At 41.5% G+C, this 24,872-nt stretch overlaps 1 protein-coding gene across 1 annotated transcript in view; it reads left to right on the forward strand.

The window, feature by feature from the left end:
* Window positions 1–23,816: 23,816 nt before the first annotated feature.
* Window positions 23,817–24,872, forward strand: part of SECISBP2L (SECIS binding protein 2 like) — a 50,133-nt gene continuing 49,077 nt past the window's right edge. Inside the window, 1 exon segment of the mRNA XM_033108079.1 lies at window positions 23,817–24,078. Coding sequence (XP_032963970.1) covers window positions 24,055–24,078 — 24 coding nt within the window. The 5' untranslated portion in view covers window positions 23,817–24,054.

Below are 24,872 nucleotides of genomic sequence, written 5' to 3' on the forward strand. Positions count from 1 at the left end.
ACACGTAATCTCTCCTGAATGCAGGTTTAACACTAACATACCCAGAAACAACACACGTCTTCCTGTACCCATCTCACAGTGAGGGGAGAGTGTTCCTTCAGCACCAGTACCGAACTGTGGAGGACAGACGATTACATCTTCTTTAATCCCATGTGAACTGGTTGTGAGATAGGAGAGGCCACGCTACCAAATATTGCCAACTGTTCTGCAGTGAAAGCCATCCATTTTGGTAATGACCTCTCAAATATAACTGGTTTAAACTTAACTACATTCAGCAAGCGATTTCATTCAGATCCCACCTAGTTATAACTGGCAAACAATCCAGAAGGTATTGCTCAAAGTTAGACTTTCCATGGGTCTTTATGCAAAGTTGTCTTTCATGTTTGCTTTTGTAGTGTTAGTGAAACCTGTTTTAAAAATGTTCTCCGTTAATGTTACTTCAGCTGTGCTGCCATGGCATGGAATGTTAGGCCTTGGATCACGGATTTGTCCCAGTCCTTCAGTCAACCTTTCACATTGTCTGAAGGGAGGTGTCGGCCTCCCAGGCAGGTCTGAGCGCCTGTGCTTTACCTGAATAAAAGACCAGTTTCTCTCTCACCGATCCTGTGAATCATGTTCCTGACCATGTCTCTTCCCTGCCACAAAGATCAGAGCAATGTTTGGGGCCTACTCCTAGCAAGTATGGAGGACTTCAAAGCGTGTGCACTAATGTCATGAGTGGCCTTATTGTTTTTCACTTATTTTTTTTTTACAAAAGTCTTTGTTACGATTCTGTCGTATTTTACATATTTTTGTAAGCTGCCTAAAGTTCTGGAGATATAAGTCAATAAATAATTTTAAATTAATTTAGCATTCCAAATTGAGTAAAAGTAGTTCTAACAGATCTCATCTTGAAGAACTATTCTTATTCATGGGCATCTATTTAAAAGTTATAGTGACTGCTGCTTTCTGGGAGCTGACAAAATCGAAAAATACTCATGCGTTATTAATTAGTTATTAATTAGGGGCAGCCCTGGTGTCTACACCTCTGTTTTTTTGTAGAAGGAGGATTGAAAAGGCATTTGGAAAGAACAGAACGTTAGACAAACAAACTCAGATTCATTTGAGTTTATTCATAATATGTCATGTATATTTAAAAGAATATACGCATTGGTTTATTGGACTAGGATTCTATTCTATGCAAATTGCTAGAATTCTTACACAAGTTCCCAGGAACTAGAGGTTTGACACAGTATCCAGTAAATTAAAAATATTAAATTATCTTAAACATACAAAGAATGGTCGTAGCCTATATACAATTTAATATCAAATCATTTTCTCTTTTAATTGGATGTTTTAGAATATTATAATAATTTCTTTGGTGGATAGTTTAAGAGTTTTGATTTGCTTTTGGCTAGGAAGTGACTGAGATGTTTAGTAGAGGAAAGGGGAAGAGTAACCAAGTGGTCCTTGCTACTACTTGGTAATAGAATAAAAGAACTGGGAAGTGTTCATCAAAACCAAACATGCTCATTATAGAAAAGGAATGCTTTTGTAAGGTAATTTGCTACTAAAATTATCGTTGAATAGAATGTCTTGTAACCATATCAATAGAGTAGTAGTATTGAATATTATCTATATTATTTATAATATATAACGTATATTGTCATGCACACAAATATATCCTTAGCATGTCTTTACTTATAGTGATAAATGGACCACAAATTAAATAAATAGGGTGATAGCTTGGGGGAGAATAAAAACTCAAGGCAAATCTCAGTCTCTCTCCACTGCAGCCCCTAGCCCTGGGCTCTTCTCTTCCCACTTTCTTGCTGACAATCTTGGATAATGTGGCTCTGGCAGGTTTGAATTTAGATTGAATTATGTTCACTCTCACCAGCTGCTTTTGAGACTTTAATAAAATCCTCAGACTCTTGAGTAGTTGGCATCCTGACTGCACCCGGCAGATATAGTAGAGCTAAGACTAGAATTTACTGATAAATCTTGGTGGTTGTCATTGCTTTCTGTTCTCGACAGATTATTCTTGTGGAGGAAGCAAACCTTGATTTTCCACATTACTGTTTGTTGACAGATTTTAACTCTTTTGTTGACAGATCTTAACTCTGGTTTTCTATGATTTCTCTGATCCAATTACTTTAGCTCTTTCCTTCACTTCTTATTTAAAATTAAAGCTTTCAGTCATTGTGTAATGGACATTGTGCAATTTTTTTTTGTTTCACAGAATAAATTCTCTCTAATCTTACCTTGTTATCTATTGCAAACTTTGCTAAAGGTAAAACAAACATCTTCATAAAGTGCTTGAAGTGCAATGCTCAGTGTCCCTCGTGTGTTTCAGTACCATCTCATTTTAGCACAAACTGTATTCCAGAGAAAATTTCAACTGCTATTTCTCTCAAGAACCTCCAGTTTTTTTTCATCTACAGACCCTGCATTTACTTTTTATAGAAAGGCAGCACTTTGTTGGCTCTCATTACTTTGGCTCAACCCGTTAACTGCACTAACAATGAACTAATTGTCAGTCAAATTAGCCTTTTATCTGTCACCCTCTCCCTGCCTCCAGTGAAGTATGTACAGTGGCAAAGACAGACTCTGCAGACTTTGAGACAAGTTATTTCATCCTCCAAGCTTTAGTTTTCTCTTTTGCAAGAGGAGCACAGCAACATACATCTTGGGTTGTTGGGCAAGAGTCCAATTCCTCCAATGGAGTCAGCACTCAATGGATAGGACTTTCCTTGCCCTCAAAGAAGGAGCTTGTAGGAAATTACAAACATACATACAAACACATGTATTTTAAACAATACATGTGTTGAAAAAATCTCACTCGCAAACAACTCTCGAAATTTTGAAGCGAAGAAGTAAATCCAAATTGAAGTTTGGAAAGAAACCCAGTTTTTAAAATTGTCCCCTCATTTAAGGTTAAACCTCAACTTGATATTCAAATGATGATATATTCATTCTCAGAGCATTTTGCATTTCTCCTTTACAATATTCACCGCAATGTAATTATGTGCCTTGGGCCCTGGTGGTTTTGGACCTCTATCTTGAAGGGACTGTTCCTGTCTTGGCCACCTCTTAATCCCCAGGTGACACATTGTGGGGGATCTCAGTAAATATTTGAGGAGTCAGTGAGTGAGCATGCCAGTCTAGGTTTCTTTTTAAGCAGTGCTTCTGAAAGGTTGTAGGTGAATCCACTTTCAATATGATATGGGAGCCGCCTCACTATACAAATTTTAAGTCTCCTTTTCCCTAGTTTCTTAGCTCCTTAGCCCCTGGTTTTGATTACTCTTCTCGTCAGTTTCTGAATCCTAGACTAAAGATCGCTCCTAGCCTGCATCACAGAATGTCTCTCAGATAACTACTTAAAAGCCTGTGACTTCCCAACATCCCCCAAGCCATTCGGGACCCCGCAGGCCAGTGTACTTGTTAGTAGTAATCGTTGAAGCCTAATGTTCTTTCCAACCTATTCTGGGCCCAGCTCCTGGACAATCGATGCCACCTGAATAACTGGTTGAATGGCCACAGGCTCTATAGGCTAACGGATTTATTAATTAAAATCTATTTTTCCTCATTCAGGGACCTTGGGGATACAGAGGATACCCTGGCAAGATTGCCAGTCGCAACCAAAGAAGCCAACGTGGTCTTCAAAGTGGATCTCAAGACCCCTTCCTCTCATCTGAGATCAGACAGGGTGAGAGTTCTGTGAATCCCCCAACAGGTAGAGACAGCTCTACGCCCCTTTCCAGCAAAACAGACCTTCTGTCCCTCAACTTCCCATAGAGATTTTATAGGGATCACCTCTCTCAAAGGAAAAACAAGGCAGGCAGTTAGAGATTGACATCAGGTCTCTGCATTACTGCCCAAAAGACCTCCCATCTCTGTCCAAAACTTCCCCTTTTCATTATAAACAAATGGATACAAAATACCCAAATAGATGAAACCGCCACTCACACCTGCACAGTCTAAAAAGATGAGGTAATAGCCTCTTGTCAATCACAGGTGTCAATCAAGTGGTCCCATGCCCGGAAAAGAACAGCCCATTTGAGAAAAAAAGATAAAAACTCCAAGTTCTCACCAGTCAGGCCCTTTTTTGAGCCCGGGCCCTTGGCCCTTTGGGCCTTTTTGCCTTTTGAGCCTCTTCTTTTGTTCGGCCCACTCCAAACTCTTTGGAGTGTGCTTTTTCTCCTAATAATGTCACCTTGGGCCCTTGAGCCATTCTCTACTGCTCGAGTCCGTTCTATTTCCTTGAAGTGTACTATCTCTCCTAATAAACTACTCTTTCACCACTTTATTTCTGTGTCTCGTTCAATTCTTTGCTCGAGACGCCAAGAACCTGGACACCATGCCGAGGAAGGCCCACTCTCCAATAACAAATCCATTTTTTTCTGTTTCTGATGAATTATGGTGAAATTATCATTATGTTTTCCCCATTTCAGACTGCTCTTCACCTGGCACTATCTCATTGGAAGACTTCATTTCTCACTGACCTTCCTTCTGGTCTGTAAATAAATGCTTTAATTGTTGGAGGAGATAGGCTGAAAGGTAAAGGATTCTATTCAAAGAAATGCTATTGCAAAATTATTTTATTAATGCAAGAATCTTGTGACGTGAAAAATTAGCCTATATATTTCTGTGTAGTAATGTTAGATTTTCACCTGTTACAACATCGTAAAAAAATGTGCACAGATATGTCCTCAGAACACTTCGTAAATATTCTTTAAACATTTTCCTAAAAGAGCAAAACAGCATTTTTAGATAAATTCCATTTTAATTTCTCTCTTATTCTAAGCAAAAAAATCTGGTGCAACTATACTTGACATTTTTCATTCATTGTTTAACTGAAAATTCATTGGAAAATCTATCTACACATTCAACACTAGAAAAGAGGAAAGGATTTAATATTTCAGTAAAGCTGGGGACAAGGAATGGAAAGAATGTATAATGGGTTTGAATTCTTCAACTGCTTTTATCCTGGAGGTGGGGGTTGGGGGGTGGGCAGGAGACCCTTCTCTAAGAGTTATTGTGATAGGATCTTTTGACAAAGGCAGCTCTTTTTTATTGTTTTTCAGGCCTTTATGGGTTGGGATAAGGATCTATGGGAATGGAATGCATGGAGACTAAACACTTGAACTGGGACTTGTTATATTTCAAAGAAATTTCTGAAGAACATGAGATTCTTTAGCTTTGTGAAACAGTTTGAAAAACACTCTTCTAAATCGGAATAGGAGCAGTTCCCATCTTACCCCAGCCCATAAGACAAGATTCTCTGTGAATTTAAAAATTAACCTTGGCATTTGTGAAGAATGCACATTCAGTGGTGTGGGGCTGAGCTCAGATTGCATGTTCACCGGCAGGATGTGAGATTCTTATCAAGACGATCGATAAACTATGCTTCGAGCAACACTTACAAGTGGGCAATTGTGTTTCACCTGAGCTCTCCACTTTTCCTGTTTTTCCTTCTTCATTCCCAGTCAGTGCCTCGGATTACCTTCCCAGATGTTCTCCAACTGCTCCTCCCCAAGATTAGCCTATCCAGGTTCAGCCCATGATAGGAGGTGGTCCCCAATTCCCATCCCATGCCCTCGCTCCCCAGTCTCATGCTACACTTCCTGTTGTAGCCCATTTGCTTAAGATGGTCTCAGAATAGATTTCTATCCCACTACATTTCTTTGTGGTCACAGACTCACCATTAATATTTCTCCTCGATCTCTATAACCACAATGACTAAGAATGAATCAAGAGTGAGGTAACCATGGAAACCACATCCATAAAGAACAATGCTAGGAAATGGGGTGTTGAGCTTAGAGCGGGTTTAGATGTGATTTGATAGTGATCACTGAGGGGATGGATGTCTAACCGAAGTTAGCTTAGACTCATTCTGTGGAGTTCTACGAGTCCAAACTAGGACCACTGAGTAAAAGAGACACACAAGTAGATTTTGGCTAAGGATAAAGAAAAACTTACTAATAAAGTTGTAGCCTAGCAAAGTTATAAAAATCTAGTCACTGGCAGTGTTTAAACAGAAGATCAATAATTTCCTATGAGGATTTGGTAAAGGAGAATATTCTATTAGGATCAGACTTCATTCATTTGTTCATTATTTAATAAAGTTTATTGAGTACCCCTGTATGGATGATGCCCCAGACAAAGGTGATACAAAGATATGTAAAACATGTTGTACGTTTTGGAGGAGCTCGAAGTCCAACAGAGAATTGGACGTATGAGCAAACACGCTGCAATATAGTGTGAGTGCAACAACAGAAGAGTAGACAGAGCTGGCATCAGTCACAGGCATGTGAGTGAGCAAGCTTCGGAGATTCTCGCTCTCACATTTGATTCCATATTTGATTCCATATACATATGCTTTCTTTTTTTAGAGCAGTTTTAGGTTCACAGCACAATTGAGCAGAAAGTACATAGAGTTCCCAAATATCTCCTTCCCCCACACATGCCTAGGTGCCCCAACTATGCACCACAGTGGAACATTTGTCACAACTGATGAACCTACATTAACACAGCATAATCACCCAAAGTCCACAGTTTGCATTAACGTCACTCTTGGCCTTGTACATGCTATGGATTTTGACAAATGTATAATGACATGCATCCATCATATACCATGCACTAGGGAAATCTCACTGCCTGCCCTAAAAATCCTCTGTGGTCTACCTAGTCATCCCTCCCTCCTCGCAGACCACTGCCAATTACTGATTATTTTCTTGTCCCCATAGCTTTGCCTTTTCCAGAATGTCGATAGTTGGACTCATACAGTATGCCAGCCTTCTAATTTTATAACTACACTTATCTCCTGGGACTTAATGTTAATAAACTTTTTTCAGGGCTAAAGACACCATCGTTGCCTTCAAAGAGTTCCTGGTTAAATGGTGCAGGAGTCAGAAGCCAGATGATGATTATGATGACGACGATGACGACGATGACGATAATGGTCGTAAAGGGTTTGATAAGCACTGTGATAGAGGCTTCAGCAAGATGAAGTGTCTGCTCCCTAGTAGGGGAAGTAAAAGGGTAGCTTGATCAAGAAACCCTTCCTGAAGGAATCGGCAACTCAGCTGAGATTGAAAAACAAGTAAGATTTAATCAGTTGGAGATGTCTGGGAAAAGTTTTCCAAATAAAGCAAACAACACAAGCAATTACATTGATGTTAGAGGGGGGAGGAAGATAATAGACTTTTTGTGTTAAACCAGGACCTGTACTAAATGTTCCACATACAAGGTCAGACAGTTAAGTTCACAAACTTTCCACCATGCTTCCTATTTCTCCGGGAAAGATGGACGTAGCTGCTGACCTGTGAGCAGAACCTTCACAGTCTGCAGTAATCAGATAACAGTGCCCTGCCCTAGGACAGAGGCAGATGGGTGAGACAAGTGGGAAGATTTGAGCGTGATTACGGAAATAGGAGTAAAAAGACTTTGTGATTGACCAAAAGAAGTGAGGAAGACGGAAAGAGGAGAATACCAGTCAGAATGCTTTGAGCTGCAAGGACAGAGAACTCAACTAAGTGATATAAACCAGAGGCAAGGCAACTGGGGGAAGGTTTGGGGCTCCAAGATGTCATTAAGGACCACGCTCAGCATTCTGGTGTGTAGCCTTCCCTCCATGGTCCCAGAGTGTCTGCTTCACTTTTTGGTGTCACAGGAAGACCCCACTGTCCGCCCCTGACTTTTCCGGGCAAGAATGCAAATGGAGCCTTTCCAATTCTCCCCGCCAGCCTGCTGCATCCTGCACCGTTAGCAGCCTTACATGCATGTGTGTGGATACCCCAGAGCTTCTCCCTCTGCATGTGGCCACCCCACGGGTGTAGGGATGAGCAGGCCAACAGCATTGTCCACCATCAGGGGACAGACAGAAAGAGGTCGCTCAGGACCTGAAGGGGCTTGGAACAATGAGGATAGGGAATTCGGTGGCCTGGGTACCCAGAGATCATGTGGAAGGGGGCTACATGCTCTAGGGGCAAATGTTTCCTTGGTTCCCCAGACACCACTCCCTGTACAGTGGGGTGTCATCAGAAGACAGCTAACGCATCCTTCTGTTAACATCTTTTCGTCGCTTCTCAGAATCTCCCTTACCATCCCACACCCCCCAGTCAACTTCCATTCAGGTCCCTGTAGCCAGGTGGAGCCATGTGCCCAGACTGAAGCTGCAAAGGGTGCTGGGAAAGCAAATGTCACCTTTTCACCTTTTGCCATGAAAGAGGCAATGAAAAGTAGGGAGTGGAAGGTGAGATGGTTGTCAGGAAGGTAGCCAACCACGACTGCTACAGAAACTCAAAAGTTAAACCCAGCAGTTTCTTTAAATATTGATATTAAAACACACCTACCATACGATCCAGACGTTCCCCTCCTAAAAATTGAACAAAGAGAAATGAAAGCATATGTCCATACAAAGGCTTGTACATGAATGTTTATTATACCAGTCTTACTTATAATAGCCAAAAATTGGAAGCTACCCAAGTGGCCATCAACAAGGGAATGAATAAACAAATTATGATATATCTACACAATAGCATGCTACCACCTAATGAAAAGGAGTGAACTATTAAAACACATAATGGCATGGATGATGGCAAAATGATTATGCTGAGTATATGAAGCTAAATAAAGAGTACATACTACATGATTCCATTTATATAAAATTGTAAAAACTGCAAACAAATCTATAGTGACAGAAAAGCACATCAGTATGTGCAGTTTATTGAGGTTATGTCTATTATAACCTCAAAAAAGTGGTTTTGAAAATAAAAGGACATTGCCTGGGGGTTTCTTGTTTGGGTAACTATCGGTGGTTTGTGAAAATGGGGGAACACGGGTTTGGAGGAAACCATGAGTTCTGTTTGGGAAATACTGAGTTTGGGGCAACCATGGAATATCCAAATAAAGATGTCAGTAAGTTTTGGGATATGAGTCTCTTTGAGCTGGAAAATCTGAACTGAAGCTGTTCTCTTAATAGCTGAAACGTGCACATAGAATTTTGTGACATCAGCCATTAACAGAGTTTTGTGATATGATGACAGATGCCAGGCTGGAGTGGACTGACTGAGAAGCAAAGAAATGTAGAGAGAAAAATAGTTGGGCTATTCTGGTAAAGAAAAAATAGGGCAATTACTGAAAGAGGTGTTTGAGCTGAGGGGGGATGTGTTTGTTTGATTTTTAATATGGGAGATATTTGAATTATGTTGAAACACTGAGAGTAAAAATCCAGAGAAGAGGTAGAGATTGAAGATAGAAGAGAATGAGTAGGTAATTGAAGGTACTAAGTGCATTAAAATGTAAGAAGGGGGATCCCAAGTGCTCTCGGCTGAATATGACGTATCCAGGATCTGGTGTAGGGGAGACAGCCATGCTGTGATCTGTGGGAGAGCACCTGCTAGTGAGTCGAAATTGTCTTTAAAAGAGAATAATAATAGGGGCCGGCCCAGTGGCTCAGGCGGTTAGAGCTCCATGCTCCTAACTCCGAAGGCTGCCAATTCGATTCCCACGTGGGCCAGTGGGCTCTCAACTACAAGGCTGTTAGTTCAATTCCTTGAGTCCCGCAAGGGATGGTGGGCTCCGCCCCCTGCAACTAAGATTGAACACGGCACCTTAAGATGAGCTGCCACTGAGCTCCCGGATGGCTCAATTGGTTGGAGCGCATCTTCTCAACCACAAGGTTGCCTGGTCAACTCCTGCAAGGGATGGTGGGCTGTGCCCCCTGCAACTAGAAATGGCAGCTGGACCTGGAACTAAGCTGCACCCTCCACAGCTAAGACTGAAAGGACAACAATTTGAAGCTGAACGGCACCCTCCACAACTAAGATTGAAAGGACAACAACTTGACTTGGAAAAAAGTCCTGGAAGTACACACTGTTCCCCAATAAAGTCCTGTTCCCCTTCCCCAATAAAATCTTTAAAAAAAAAAAAAGAATAATATAATCATTATACTAGTCTTTATAAATAAATATGTATGTATGTATATATTAAGTATATTTTTTATGAGTCCACATGTACTCGTCACATAGCTTCAGCAATTATCAACTGATGCTTTGATTATATATACTTTTAAATATATATAATCATTATATAATTATTAAATAAAAATGAATAATTCCTTAATATCTACCAGTATTCAGTTGGTATAGGACCAGATTATTGACCCTAAGTAGAGTTCTTTTGAGAGAAAGGAGCAAACAAGGATTTGTGCTGAAATGCACACCTGGCTCCTCACTGCAGTGCTGTCGTGAGCATCTCCCCAAAGCAGTCATGCCCTCTACACAGGTATGGCCTGAACACAAAGTAGGGCTGCAGGTACAGTCCTCACTCGTGCAAATGTTCAAGTCCCAGAGCTTGAATTGTGGCAAATCTAGACTCAGCAGCACTTAAATAATCCATTTATTCATTAAAGACTTAACTAAGTCTTAACAAATTAAGACAATTTGTGTCCGGCATGGTTCAAGCACTGGGCGTATAGAGAAGCAAACAAATCAGACACAGTCCCTGGCCTCATGCTGCTGCTAGCCTGCCACAGTGTGCTCCAACATTCTTCTCTCCTTCCTATTTGTTTTTGTTGTTAAACAATAGTATAATCTTGAAGTAATTTTTTAAAGAAAAAATTTCATCTAAAATAACTGGATCTTCTCATAATTGTTTTGATTTTTCCATATACTCTTGTAGTATATGTTCATATATTAAAATTGGAAGCAACCTAAATGTCCATCAGTATGGAATCATTAAAAAAATACAACCATTAAAAATGATGTGTCGGATCCCTAGATATGTATATATTATAAATATATACTTAAAAGTTTGCTTATGTCAAGGCTTCTCAAACTTCAGCATGCATCAGAATGACCTAGAGCAGGGGTGTCCAAACTTTTTTCAACGTTTTTCACCAAGGGCCCTTTGCGGTAAAATACACAAACAGCCGGGCCACTCACTCGAGGTGAAGTACATATTGCCTCACCTGGTTTATTTAAGTAAACTAAATATAGTTTTGGAATTTGCTGCGGGCCAATTAACAATGGATCGTGGGCTGCAGTTGGTCCGCGGGCTGAAGTTTGGACACCCCTGACCTAGAGGGCTCTGCATACTAATAAAGTGGGAGAAAACTTTTTCTGAGGGAAATTAGGGGAGAGAAAAAAAAAGATGGGGAAAAAATAGCTAAAGAGAAATGGCTATAGGGACTTTGGAATGGACTGAAAATATTCAATTGTAAGTTATTTGCTCTCCTATGTAACTTTAGAACCCTTTCAATTGTCTCTAACCATTTGGCTATCGCTTTGGTCAATAGTATTCAGGGAAGTGGAGAGATTAAATGTGCCCAATATGGTGTGATGTGGTGCAGAGAAGAGAGAGCACAGACGGAGGGTGAGACCCAGCTCAAGGATCGAGACTTCAGCAGAAGTAGGACATCAGAATCAGAAGTGACTAGGAGACAGAAGCCGGGGAGTCCCTGGGGAGAAGGAGAGATGAGAGATGGTGCTCAGAGCCACTTTTATTTATATATTATGAAAATGCGTGTGCGCAATTTTCACCAGAGGACTGGTGATACCATCAGCTGGTAACCAGCTGGAGACTGATATTGAGCATAGACAAGGCCAAGTGTGACCACACTTGTAGGTTGCAAACAGTGGGGGCAAGAGGCATGATTGTTACAGACGGTTGAGACAGAACAGAATACACATACTCTCAGAACAACGTCCCCCCAAAAACTTGTGATGTGTTTAAATTGATAAATAGTTTAAGGAGAAAACACCTCCCTCAATACCAGCAAGGATTTCCTAGTCAATAACATCTAGTTCTACACAATAAGAAACGTTATCCTTACGTTGCAATCTATACCTTAATGCCACATGCCATCAGTGGCCAAACAGAATACCAGTAATGTAAGGAGAAGCACCCATGGTTAACAGTGCTCTTGCTTTATGGTAATAAAGTAGCACAGCCATTTAACATTCTAAAAAGCATTGTCTCGTGGTGCATACAATTTACTTTTCCAGTAGCAATACTCAGGTTTCTGAGGAAGAAAGAGTATGAGGAGTACCCCTCCAATGACTCCTATGGGGCCAGGTACTTTCAGATGTGCTGCCATGGCACCCTGTGCTTAATTCAGTCGAGTACTTATTATATTTCAACGTCTGAGCAGTTGTCCTTTTCTCTCCAGTGAGCAGTTTGAAGTCAGGGACAGTCTTTCATTAGGTTCTAGCACATGATACATTCTTCTCAGAACTGTTTTTGTAATAAGTACATCAAGGATTGTATGTGTCTTATAAGAGGTGTGATCAAAAAATACGGTGAATGCTGTTTCTGAGTGTCACCCGAGGGAAAGGCAGGGATGTTCAATACGTAGGGGAAGTGGCCCATCGAACCTTAGTAACAGTGTGTGAGAAGTTTCAACTTGTTCGATGCAGTTAAGGGCTTATTAGAGCATTTAAGAAATGATGTGCATAGAAAATGGCCTGAGAAATGGGCCAATGGTTTCATCCTCCATCATGACAACACTCTGTGTCACACATTGCTTCTGGCACAGCAATTTCTGTCGAATAAAAACATTACAGTGTATCCTCATCCACCTTACTCATCGGATCTGGCACTGTGCAACTTCTGGCTCATTTCCCCAAAGTGAAAATGACCATGAAAGGTAAACGTTTTGAATCGATTCAGGACATCGGGGCAGCCACAACAGCGCAACTAAAGACACTCACGAAAGAGAACTTCCAGAACTGCTTCAGAAAGTGGCAAGAATGATGGGATAAGTCTGTTCAAAGTGAGAGGGAGTATTTTGAGGGGGATTAATAGCAATGTATCTTTTACTGTAATGATTTTTTAAAAATTTAAACATTCACCATGTTTGTTAATCATCATAGCCAAAGAAAACCATACTAGGCCTTAAAACCCTTCTCTATAAAATGACGGGGTTGAACTGCACTGTTGTCAAAATCTCCAGATTAAGAGGACATCATGTGTCTCAGATACGTGATATGTTGAAATGATTTGGAACTTCCTTAAGTTTCCCTAAGAATCTATACACTGTTGATTTGAGCTTTTTTTTTTTAAATTTGATTCTCTCCTCTTTTTTTTTTTTTTTCCAACTTTTACTTATTTTAAGTATGTTTTTCCTGGACCCATCAGTTCCAAGTCAAGTAGTGGTTTCAATCTAGTTGTGGAGGGCGCAGCTCCCACTGACCCATGCAGGGATCAAACCGGCAACCTTGTTGTTAAGAGCACTGGGCTCTAAACAACTGAGCCATCCGGCCACCCAAGCATTTCTTTAACAGAGGACAGAATCTGAAATCCTAGAGAACAGAGTCTCCATTAAGCGTTGGAAAGTTCCAAGGATATCAGAGGTAATGGGATGATGGGATGGTGATTCTTTGGGGATCTGCAGTTTCATCTTCAAGAATGAGTCACTCAAGTGAAAGAAGCCAGACACAAAAAGTCACCGAGTGTATGATTCCATTTATATGAAATATCCAGAATAGGTGAATCCATAGAGACAGAAAGCAGTTCAGTGGTTGCCAGGGATGCGGAGTGGAGGGGAATGGGGAATGATTGCTTAACGGGTGTCGCTTTTGGGGAGGATGAAAATTGTTCAGATTTAAATAGAAGGGATTGTTGCACAATACTGTGAATTTACTAAATGCCACTAAATTGTACACTTTAAAATCATTAATTTTATGTTACATGAATTTCACCTCAATAAAAAAATTGTAAGTCCCTGACAACCTTGAGCTAGGTCAAGATTTACATCAAATCTCACTCCCTGAGGTCACAGATACTAACGTGGTGTTAACTAACTGCAGAAACTTAATGAAGGCCTACATGAGTACCTTATGTGTACTGCGTCTATAATTCCAAAAAATCTCTTTGCCAATAGGCTTTAAAAATAATAATGTTAATCATAATAATAGCTAACATTTATTATGTGCTTCCTTATTTTCTAGGTACGCTTTGAATTCTCACAGTAACCCTGTGAGGGTGGGTACTGTCGTTATATTTGCTCAAGCCCACCAGAGCGGTAAGTGGCAAAGCTGGACTCACAACTCTGATTTGGCCCATTCACAGTCTATGCCCACTGTTAATGACTTTGGGCACACCATTGATACAGCCTATGGTGGTACATGCAACTGATGTGAAGAGACTTTGTTCGATGAGATAACCAAGGTCTTTATATGTTTTTCTAATAGCAAATATATACCTGTCTAGTTTTTAAGTGAATGAGTACAAGCATGGGATCTAGTTGGTGAGCAACTCCCTTGGAGGAGGAAATGCCAAGCTCCGTTAAAGGGGACAGAGCCAGAACGAGCCTTTTAAGCTCCCAGTATCTTGGGAAATGCTTTGAGACTTCTGACACCTTTCACAATCAGACTTCTCTTTTTTCAATTACAGTTCAATCAGAAGTTCTCATGGCGCAGATGTTCTGCACCTAGGTCCCTGTGTTCCTTCCCAGAAACTTCTCCAGAGAGAAAAATGATAGATACTCTCTCCACAACGAAGTCCTTGGCAAGATCAACTGTGTGAACAATGTTATGTTGAAGAAGTACGACGAAGGACTTCTTCAACATAATTCTGACGAAACACCTTATGAGAAAACATTGTGGGCAAAGTCTTTGCTGATTCTTGAAATGCCATGGCTGAAGAAAAATCTTCCATCTTTCTGTGCATGGCTATTTATTTATCCTGTGAAATACTCTGACATATCCCGAGGCACATATCCTCAACCTTCTGAATATGATGCAACCCTTGGATCTGGAATAATCCAGATCATGTGATGTCAGGTGATGTGACCCTGTGGCATAAGTTCTGGGCTTCCATCCATCGCATTTGAATAATGAGCTCTTTCCTCATCCAGAACTCATGCTCCATGTCTTTAAATCTGACTCACCACATCCTCCAGAAGTGGTTAGTATGTCTGAAAATGATCTACAGATATTATGGAACATACATTCCCTGTGCTCAGGGGCTTCTGTTGGCCAGAGTTTCTGCCTAGGTTATAAACGATATTTAATGGAGCACAGTTTCGCTAGTAGGGCCCTTTTGAAATGTTAAGTATTAATTGCTCAAGAGGCGCTTTGGAGGATTTGACTGTGAACTCCGTAAGCCAGGTGATTCCTTCATGTCTAATCCCCCCCACATATAGCATTGACACAGAGAGCCCCTAGGGCTCTGCAAGCTGCACTGCAGTGCCCTCATAGGAGGTGAATCCTTTCAAAAAAGGATTTTTGAAATCTAATGTAATTATTGACTAACAGTGGTGGTGAGGAAGTATGTCTTAGTCAACATTACAGTAAATGGCAACTCTCAATGTGCCCCAGACTTGCTTTACAACTGCCCCCTTGGCGTCTCCATTTGGGTATCAGGCAATCTCAAACTTAATGTGTGCAAACCTGAACGCTGGATTTACTAACATTCTTCCCAAGCTTTTCCAAGCTCAGTAAATGGCTCCATCATTCACCCATTGCTCAGGCTAAAAACTTAAATGTGATCTTGAATCTTTTCTTTCCCTCACAATTCACATCCAAATCCATTATCAAGTCCTCTCATCTCCATCTATAAAATATATCTCAAACCTCAGAGCCCCTATCTTCTCTTACTTTTCCTGCTTCTACCCCTGCTCTCCTATGTCTATTATGTAACCAGAGACCAGAGTGATCTTTCTAACACAAATCAGATCTTATCACTCTCCTGTTCAAATCCTTCCAATGTTTCTCATCCAATCAAAATTATTTCTTATAACCTAGTAGGCTCTGCATACCTCTGTGACCGCTCTGCTTTCCTCCTGAGTCTATTCTTATTGGACTGGCCTTCTTGCTGTTCTTCAAGCTCACCAAGCACATTTTCATCTCAGGGATGTTGCATATGCTGTCTTTTCTATCTGGAACATTCTTCCCCAAATGTTTGCATGGCTCAATCCCTTACTGATTTCTCAGTTCAGCTTACATGTCACTTTTCCAGTTGGCCTTCTCTGACCAACCTATCCAATATAGCCCTTCTGCCCTTTTTGATCCCTTTACCAAATTTTAATTTTATTTATAGCATGTATCACTTCTGATAAATATATGTTGAATGAATGAATGGTCTAGCACTCTTACTAACAGCTCTAAAGAGTAAGTTTTACCACCTAAAGTTGTCCAACTTTCTATAGCATTGCATCTTTTCCCTCTTAAATACAGCATATATCCCTCAGATACACTTTCCCCGGGCAGTTAAAAAAAAAAAAACAACCTTAATGATTTTCAAACTAAATCCAAACTAATCACACTAACATATAATTTCAGGAACATAAAGGTACAAAACCACCAACCTAGATCATAGGAGGAATGAAAATAATAGCAATGAGTCATAGATTCCCATAGCATCAAACATCTTTCACCTGCCGCAGTGGAATTACAAGGTGTTACACGTGATTTAGTCCAAAGGCTGCCACAGGGTCTGGGATGAAGCAGGCAAAGATTCAGGACTGAGTTACACTTTTGAAAGTGCTGCAAAGCTATCCATCAACTGCTAACCCACAGAACCGGACCTTGGTGAGAACGGGACACTGTATGCTTTGGGCTTAAATGTCTCACTTCATAACAACACAGTAAAGAGTCACACTCCAGAGCCAGGGCTAGCAGCTCTTTTAGGGCTGCATGCTTTTGAGTAGAGCACTTACAGGGTGAGAAGATAGGCAGAGAAGGAAAAAGTAAAGGAAGGAGAGATGGAAAGGGGAAAGGGAGTGGCAGAATGCGAAAGAAAGAGCTGGAGAGAAAGAAAGGGAGACTTGATTAGGTTGGGAAGAGGTGAAGGAATGGTAGGTGTGTGCGGGATTCTGTCAGAACTCCCCTCCACTTATTATTCCCTATGTCCCTTCCCAGTCCTGGTGATGGCCTTGGGGCTGGCTCTGCCGGAGCCTTTGGTAATTGGCAGGTTGAGAAGCAAGAGAGCTTCATGCCATGCCCGTGATGTCCGTGGTGTGTCCTGAAGTCTCTTTTGTCTTCACTCTGGTTTTTCTTACTTCTCCTCTCCTTTTTTTGTTCCCTTACTGCATATTCCTTGTCCCCTCCTCATAAACACACTGGTTTTCCATCATTTGGAATGGACATTATCTACCACCTGCAAAAAAGACAATAGATTTTCTTGCACCTGGGAAAATATATTAACAGACATATGGACATCTGATTCTTTGGAGCAGCTGTGCTGCAGTAGCTGCCACACTCTTTGATACCAGTTGGGGTGGGGGGGACATCCAAAACCACTTTCCTGTGATAGGTGCATGAACTTGCCGGAAGGACCCCTTCCCTGCCCAACACCTACTTCCTCTTTCTGTCCCAGTCTGATTACTTCACTAGGTTTGAGATTGTTTTCCACTTCAGGGCATTTCAGGCTGGAAGGAGGAGCACAGTTAGACCAGCCATGGTCAGGATCAGGGCACTCTTTATGATAGGCACCATTTAGGAGGCCTTGCCCAGCTCAGTACCGAACAGGCTTGAGATCCAAGGCAAACTGTTAAGGGTTTCCTGCATTAGTTTCACCAACAGCAAATAATGGTCTCCTTCTGTGCAAGCTGCTTTGCTTGCTGTATTCAAATTCTAGTTCTGCCACTTTTCTTAAAATTTTTTTTTCTAAATTATAGTTGACATATAATACTGTATTTGTTTCAGGTGTATAACATAGTGATTAGACATTTATATAGCTCATAAAGTGTTCACCCCAATAAGTCTAGTACCCAACTGACACCATATATAGTTACAACATTATTGGCTATATTCCTTATACTATACTTTACATCCCCATGACTATTTTGTAACTACCAGTTAGTACTTTTTAATTCCTTCACTTTTTGTACCCAGCCCCCCAACTTCCCTCCCTTCTGGCAACCATCAAAATATTCCCTGTATCTATGAGTCTGTTTCTATTTTGTTCATTTATTTTGGTCTTTAGATTCCATATACTATAAGTGAAATCATATGGCATTTGTCTTTCTCTGTTTGACTTATTCCACTTAGCACAATGCCCTCTAGAATCATCTATGTTGTTCCAGACGGCAAGATTTCATTCTTTTTTATGGCTGAGTAATATTCCATAGTATATTAATGGAATACTAATATACAATATTCTAATAATTAAGTTCGTGAACTTGTTGAAATGACGTTGCTAACCTTTTTTGATACCAGAGGGATTATTCATTATGAATCTGTACCAACTGGACAACCAGCTAACCAAGTTTGCTATTTGGAAGTGCTGAAAAGGCTGCATGAAAAGTTAGATGACCTGACCAGCCAACAATTCATGACTCTTGCATCACGACAATGCAGCAGCTCACACAGCACTGTCTGTGAGGGAATTTGTAGCCAGTAAACAAATAACTGTATTGGAACACCCTCCCTACTCACTTGATCTGGCTCCCAATGACTTCTTTCTTTACCTGAAGATAAAGGAAATATTGAAAGGAAGACATTTTGATGACATTCAGGACATCAACAGTAATGTGACAACAGCTCTGATGGCCATTCCAGAAAAAGAGTTCCAAAATTGCTTTGAAGAGTGGACTAGGCGCTGGCATTGGTGCACAGCTTCCCAAGGGGAGTACTTCGAAGACGACAGTAGTGACATTCAGCAATGAAGTATGTAGCACTTTTCCTAGGATGAGTTCGTGAACTTAATTGTCCATCCTTGTATAGGTGTCTATGCATATAGATGAACAGAGATTACGAAGAAATTCTTCATATGTTAGAAAGGTGAGTTGGCAGGTGATTTTCCATCTGCTTTGATGTTATTTATGCAAAATCATTTAAAACTCAGAAAAAGAATAAAATAAATTCATCTGTAAAGTATGCTTATTTTGATGGTGTTCTTTGGAGTGGGGATTTTTTCAGAGGCTTTGTCTCTACCAACTTTAGTTATTTAACTAGCATTTCTTATTTTCCCTCCTGAGACTGGTGATACATGTCTTGCTCAGTCAAGTTGGTTGGAAGCCTTAGGGAAACTTGGTAACATACCAAGGAGAACAAGTGTTATACATTCACAGGTTGAGCTTCATAAATTCCCAGCTCCCAAAATCAGACCCTGCTGATGAAGTGAGCTCCTACTGGTTCAGAAAGGACATTCCAGAAAGAACCTAGGTTTAAGGAACTGAGGATATGAGTCACTGACTTGAAAAAACTAGATAGCTTGTTAACAAAGGTTTTTAAAGGCAGGACATAAACACATTGAGTTGAAGGAGATTTTTCAATTTCAGATTATATAGCACTTCCGAATGAAGGGGAAATGTCAAAGATTTATTGTTTTTTTACTATCATAAGATAGTGTCCTCCAAAAAAGATTGAGATTTGGAATAGTTCGTAAAAAGAATCCGAAGGACATCACATTAAATCTGGGAAGTTATTTCCTGTTTTTAGCTGGCTTGGCCTGAAGACCTCACTGCCATAAAGATGAATGCCGTGTCTAACTTTTCATCTGGCTCTCAGGGTCCATTTATTCAATAAACTCATTCTTTTTCAACTCACTCTTGCCTAAACTAGGATTTAACTACTTAGTTAATTCCTAAACTAACATTTAATTACCTCTCTTCTTCTGGTGAACGTCTGAGTCGGCTACAGAGTCAAACTCATTTGTTCATTCAACAAACATTATTGAGTAACACTGTTCTCAAGGACAGTACACTCCAAGAATAGAAATAATTACATAAATAATTATAGATAGTACACAAACAATTTAAGGCAGTATGTGGCACAACAAGCTAGAGGAATTTTGAGGATTCTTTCACCCAGGAAATGAGGGAAATGAGTTTTAAGATGGGAAGAGTATGCTAAAAGGAAGAACCACATGAGCAAAGTCAGGGATGGAGGAAAGCACGGAATACATTTGGAGTAGGTGGTGATTCATCATTGAAGTGTTTGGGCTGAGTAAGGTGCGTGCTCAGAGCGTCCATTTGGAATAGCAACCATACGTATTTACTAAGGGCTTGTTATATGCTAGTGTTCTAAGCACTGGGACTTCCTAGCAGTGGACGAAACAAACAAAACCCCTGCCCCCACGGAGCTTTCATTCTAGTGGAAAATGATAGTCAACAAATAAACCAGACGAGTAAAATAAATAGCATTTTAGATGGTGATTAAGTACTACCCTGTTTCCCCGAAAATGAGACCTAGCCGGACAATCAGATCTAATGCTGAGCAAAAATTAATATAAAACCCAGTATTATATTTTTGGAGCAAAAATTAATATAAGACCCACTATATATTATATTATATTATGTTATGTTATGTTATGTTATGTTATGTTATGTTATGTTATGTTATGTTATATTATGCCTGGTCTTATTTTATAGTAAAATAAGATCAGGTCTTATATTAATTTTTGCTTCAAAAGACGCATTAGAGCTGATTGTCTGGCTAGGTCTTATTTTCAAGGAAACACGGTATGGAGAAAAAGCTGGAAGGGAAAAGGGATCGCATACATGCGTGATATGTTAAAGAGAGAGGTCAGGGAAGGCCTCACTCAGAGGTCACTTTCCAGCAAAGGCCTGCAGCAAGGGCTTGAGCCCTGTGGGATGACTGGGGGAAGAGTGTTTCAGGCAGTGGCAGCAGCAAGGACAAAGTCTCCCAGGTGGGAATATGTTTGGAATGTTGGGAGAACCCCCAAATTGCCAGTGTGGCTGAAGCTGGCTGAGTGAGGGTGAAGAGGAGGAAACGAGGCGCGAGGTGGGGTCTGATCTTGGGGCCTCAGTTACCACTCTAAGGACTTTGGCTTTTATTCTACGATGGGAAGTTTTATTGCAGGTTTTGAAGAGAGGAGTGACATCATCTAAGATTTTGTGGCTGCGCTGGGTGGCTGTGTGATTTGCTCCAGAGATTCTGACCTAATTGGTTTAAGTAGGAGCATAAGCATCTTAGTTGTAAAAGTGCTCCAGATTGAAAACAACTCCTCTAGAGCTTGCAGTATGTTCTCACATTCCTTGCTTTGATTTGAATCTCTCAAAAACCCTATGCAATGTGTAGATGAAGAAACTGAGGCTCAGAGAGGCTTAAGTGACTTTCGAGGACACATAGCCTATAAAGGGTGTAGCTACCATATGATACGTTAGAAACTGTGGCTTAGCATTCTTCATCGCTCATCTCCAGCCCATACGGGGTGGGGGTGGGGTGACTCATGAAGAGTATTGCTTTGGAGGAGATACCTGATACCTACTCACACCTGCCATGGGAAGAAAAGAGACGCTTCCTTTTACTTCAAGCTACATGAGAGCTTTTAGAGAAACACTTGTAGAACTTGATAATGTCGCCTGGGGTCTGGGGGAATACAGGGACCTGGGATCTGATACTTTTCTGAGAAAACCAGAGGCAAACTAGAGAGAGACAGAGAGGGACTGGAAACAAGTTGCACTTTCACCAACTGTTGATACATAAATGTTTCCCAGGGAGAAGTGTTCTGATATTGGCAATTTACTTTGTTATGCATCCAAAATAAGATGAATTGATGGGCTGATAGAAGGATGGATGGATGGATAAATATGTGATCAATCAAGTGTAGCAAAATGTGGAATTCTGCCATTTTAAAAGGGAGTCCAGCTAAGAAGCCAGCTTAGCTGACCATCTAAGGGCTCAAGCAGAGGATTGAAAGTTCAGAAGCCCAAGGACTGAGGGCTAGGGTCATAAGTGGTTGCCCGTAAGTAATTTCATGCATGTCATGCATCTGAGACATCTGAGAAGTTCCACCACCCTCCCCTTCAAAACCCAAACCTGGAGGAATCTAAAACTAAATGAGCAAGTAGTTAAGGTGGAGGAGATGGAGATGTAAAACAGAAAACAAAAGACCACTTTCCCCATTGCAGGCTTCTAGCCTGAAATAGGACTGACTGAGCTTGGGAAAAGGAAAAGCTTTAACTTGGAATGAAGTTTGCATGACCTTAATGAGATTTCATCCATGGCAGAAAAAGAAGTAGCTCTCAGAAAATTTGAAGAAAGTGGGGTGAAAAATACAAGAATTTTGTGCTCGCATCCTACTGAATCCTCCTTCAATAACGCACATGCCTAACAAAACCCAACCCTGGATGAAAGAATTCTGATTTAATATCATAACACATGTTCATTTATTCAACAAATATTTATTGAGCACCTGTTGTATGCCAGGCATTGGTATAGATAGTGAGGATGCAACAGTGAATAAGATAAACATTTGATATAAGCGGCGAAGTTTTTAAAGTCACTGGGAATAATGATAACAATTCTATATCTTGATAGAGATTTGAGTTACATAGGTATGCATTTGTTAAAACTAGAGTTCAGTATTTACAGTTTTTCCCCCTTTGATGTAAAATTTACATATAATGACATGCACAAGTCTTAAATATATGTTTGCTGAGTTTTGACAAATGCACGATCATCACAACTCTGCCTCCCTTCATTGTCAGCAGATAACCTAGTCTCCTGCTTCACTGAGAAAATAGAAGCCATTAAACAGGCTGTCCCTACTCCCATCTGAGGCCAATTTCTGCCCCTGGTTTTTGTATCGTATCCCTTCCACCTTCTCAAAGGTCTTGCTCTATTGGATTATCCCTCTCATCCTGAACTTCATTTCAAGAAATGAGCTTGTTTAAGTACTAATGCTGGACTCTCTTCTCTCCTACCTCAGAATCCTCACACACGCTATTTCCTTTTCTTGGAACAACTTTCCTACTTCTCCTTCACTTATCATAACTCCTACTTCGTTCTTCAGGTCTTTGCTTGGGTGTTATTTACTAAGATATGACTTCCCTGACTTTCCGTCCCACAGTATGGTAAAACCTATTGAACTTTCTTTTTCATGACACTCAGTTCACCATAATTACTTGTTCTGTGTATGTCTTGCCCACAAGACAAACATGTTCTGTCCTCTTACAGTGTCTTGTTGACTGCAATACGTCCAGTACTTAGCATAGCACCTGGCGCATTAAATATTCGTTGCTGCATAAAATAATTTAAATTTAATCATATCATCTGTAACATGTGTTATTTAAAAACTGTCTTCTTTTTCTTCATAGATTTTAATTTTTTGTATTCTAATAGCTATTGCAATCTTTTCTAGGGTTGTGTTAAAAAAGGGCACTGTGACATTTTGTTATTATACTTTCTTATAATTCTATTCTTACAGTTTAAATAAATGTCCAGTACATAGAAGAATCTCAATGAGCACTATTTCATAGTCATAAAAACCCTTTACTCATGGAGCTAACGGAGATAAAAGGAACAATAAATAAGTACAGTGGAAAAAGTAACATACCAGAGTATACATAGTTATCTGTTGGGTGGTGTGATACAGACACTGGGTAAAATTAGGGAGTCTGAGATAGGCCAGATCGGCCTAGAGGTGAGCCTAGGGCCTGGACCTGGACAATGCATTACCTAATCAATAAGTGTTTGTGGAGCCTCCTGACTCGGTTTCTCTCTGGTGGCCGTTCTGTAGTCTTTTCCTTTAAGGACATGACTCCCTTTGGCTGGGTAACATAAAGAAGGACCATATGTACAGTGGGCAGCTAAAAGCTCTTCTAACTTCACTTAGAGGTAGTTTGGGATAATGAAGTGGTCTCTGAGGTCCCTGAAGTTTGGCACGCGGGTGTCCTGGGTCCCAAGTGGCCCCATACCCCTCCAGATTCAACATCCAGAGCGCAAGCTGAGGCCCACGCACAGCGCAGAGGGGCTGGAGCTCCTGCTGCTAGGAAGCCCCACCTGGCCTCAGCCTCCAGGTGCGCCCGCCCGGGCTCCCGCGACCGGCGGCTGCAGTCACTCCGCCCACTGCCTCTCTGGGCCCTTCTTCCTCCTTTCCCTTCCGCGCGCCGCCATTTCCGACTACGCCTCCGGCTCATTTGGGCCCTCCTCGGCTTCCGTCCCAGATGATCCCTCCCCGCGGGTGCCGCCGCCTCCTCCATCTCCCGAAGCGGTAGCCACCTCCTCGGTCAGTGGCGTAGCCGGACTCGGGGTCGGGACCAGCCAGATAGGGGCGGAGGTCCGGAGCCTGGTCTAGACCCGAGCGGGGGGCCATGGAGAAAGCGGCCCGAGGCGCTCTCCACACCGACTAAGCGGGCCCGTTGCAGCTGCAGGCGCCATGGACCGAGCCCCCGCAGACCAGGTACGCGGGCTCCGGCTGGGCCAGCCGGGCCCGGGGCTGCGGGTCGCCGCTTCCCCCCGGGCGGGCCCTGGTCTCCGAGCGTGGGCCCGGACGGCCAGAGCCCTTGGGTTCCTGACGGAGCAGACGTCCCTCTCCCCGGAGCCCAGCGGCGCCCCGCTCTCCTGCATTGTTCCAGATGCTGCCTCGAGCATGGGGACTTTTTCAGCCCTGGTTACCCCCCAAGGCTGGGGACTCGAGTTTGCCCCTCCTCCCGGCTTGGTGAAAGGGGCCAGAAGACTCTAAATTGCCAGTGCTCTCCCGAGAGAAAGGTTTATAACTTCTTAGCGAATCTTCTCCCCCTTCTCCCCAAGCCATTCCCTACAGTTCTGGAATGTGTTTTCAAGGTGGAAAGTCTTTTGAAGGCTTCTCATCCAGAATGTCAGAGAATGTGTGATAACTACAGAGGAGGGGGGTTGTGGGCTTTTTAGATCTACGTTCCATTGGGCGAAGCGTTGTTTTTTGCAGTGGTTTTAGGGAGGTGTTCCCTTTAAGATGTGAAACAGTACGGTTTCCCCTTGCCCTTCTACCCAATTATTTTGCAAAAATCAGTGTGTGCTCTTTTTTAATCGAGCCTTATATCGTAAGGGTGTAGGACCCGAAGCATGAATTCCTTTCCGAGCCCGTTTTCATATTCACAAGTAGTCCCCATTAGTGTTCTATCTTGTTTTTAATTGCATCAAGTTCTTGGTTATCCATACTAGTAGGTGCTGGGAGGCAGGGATTTTACTTGGTCATTACAGTATAAAAAACAAACA

The sequence above is a fragment of the Rhinolophus ferrumequinum genome, chromosome 6, assembly GCF_004115265.2.
Source record: "Rhinolophus ferrumequinum isolate MPI-CBG mRhiFer1 chromosome 6, mRhiFer1_v1.p, whole genome shotgun sequence".
NCBI lineage: Eukaryota > Metazoa > Chordata > Mammalia > Chiroptera > Rhinolophidae > Rhinolophus > Rhinolophus ferrumequinum.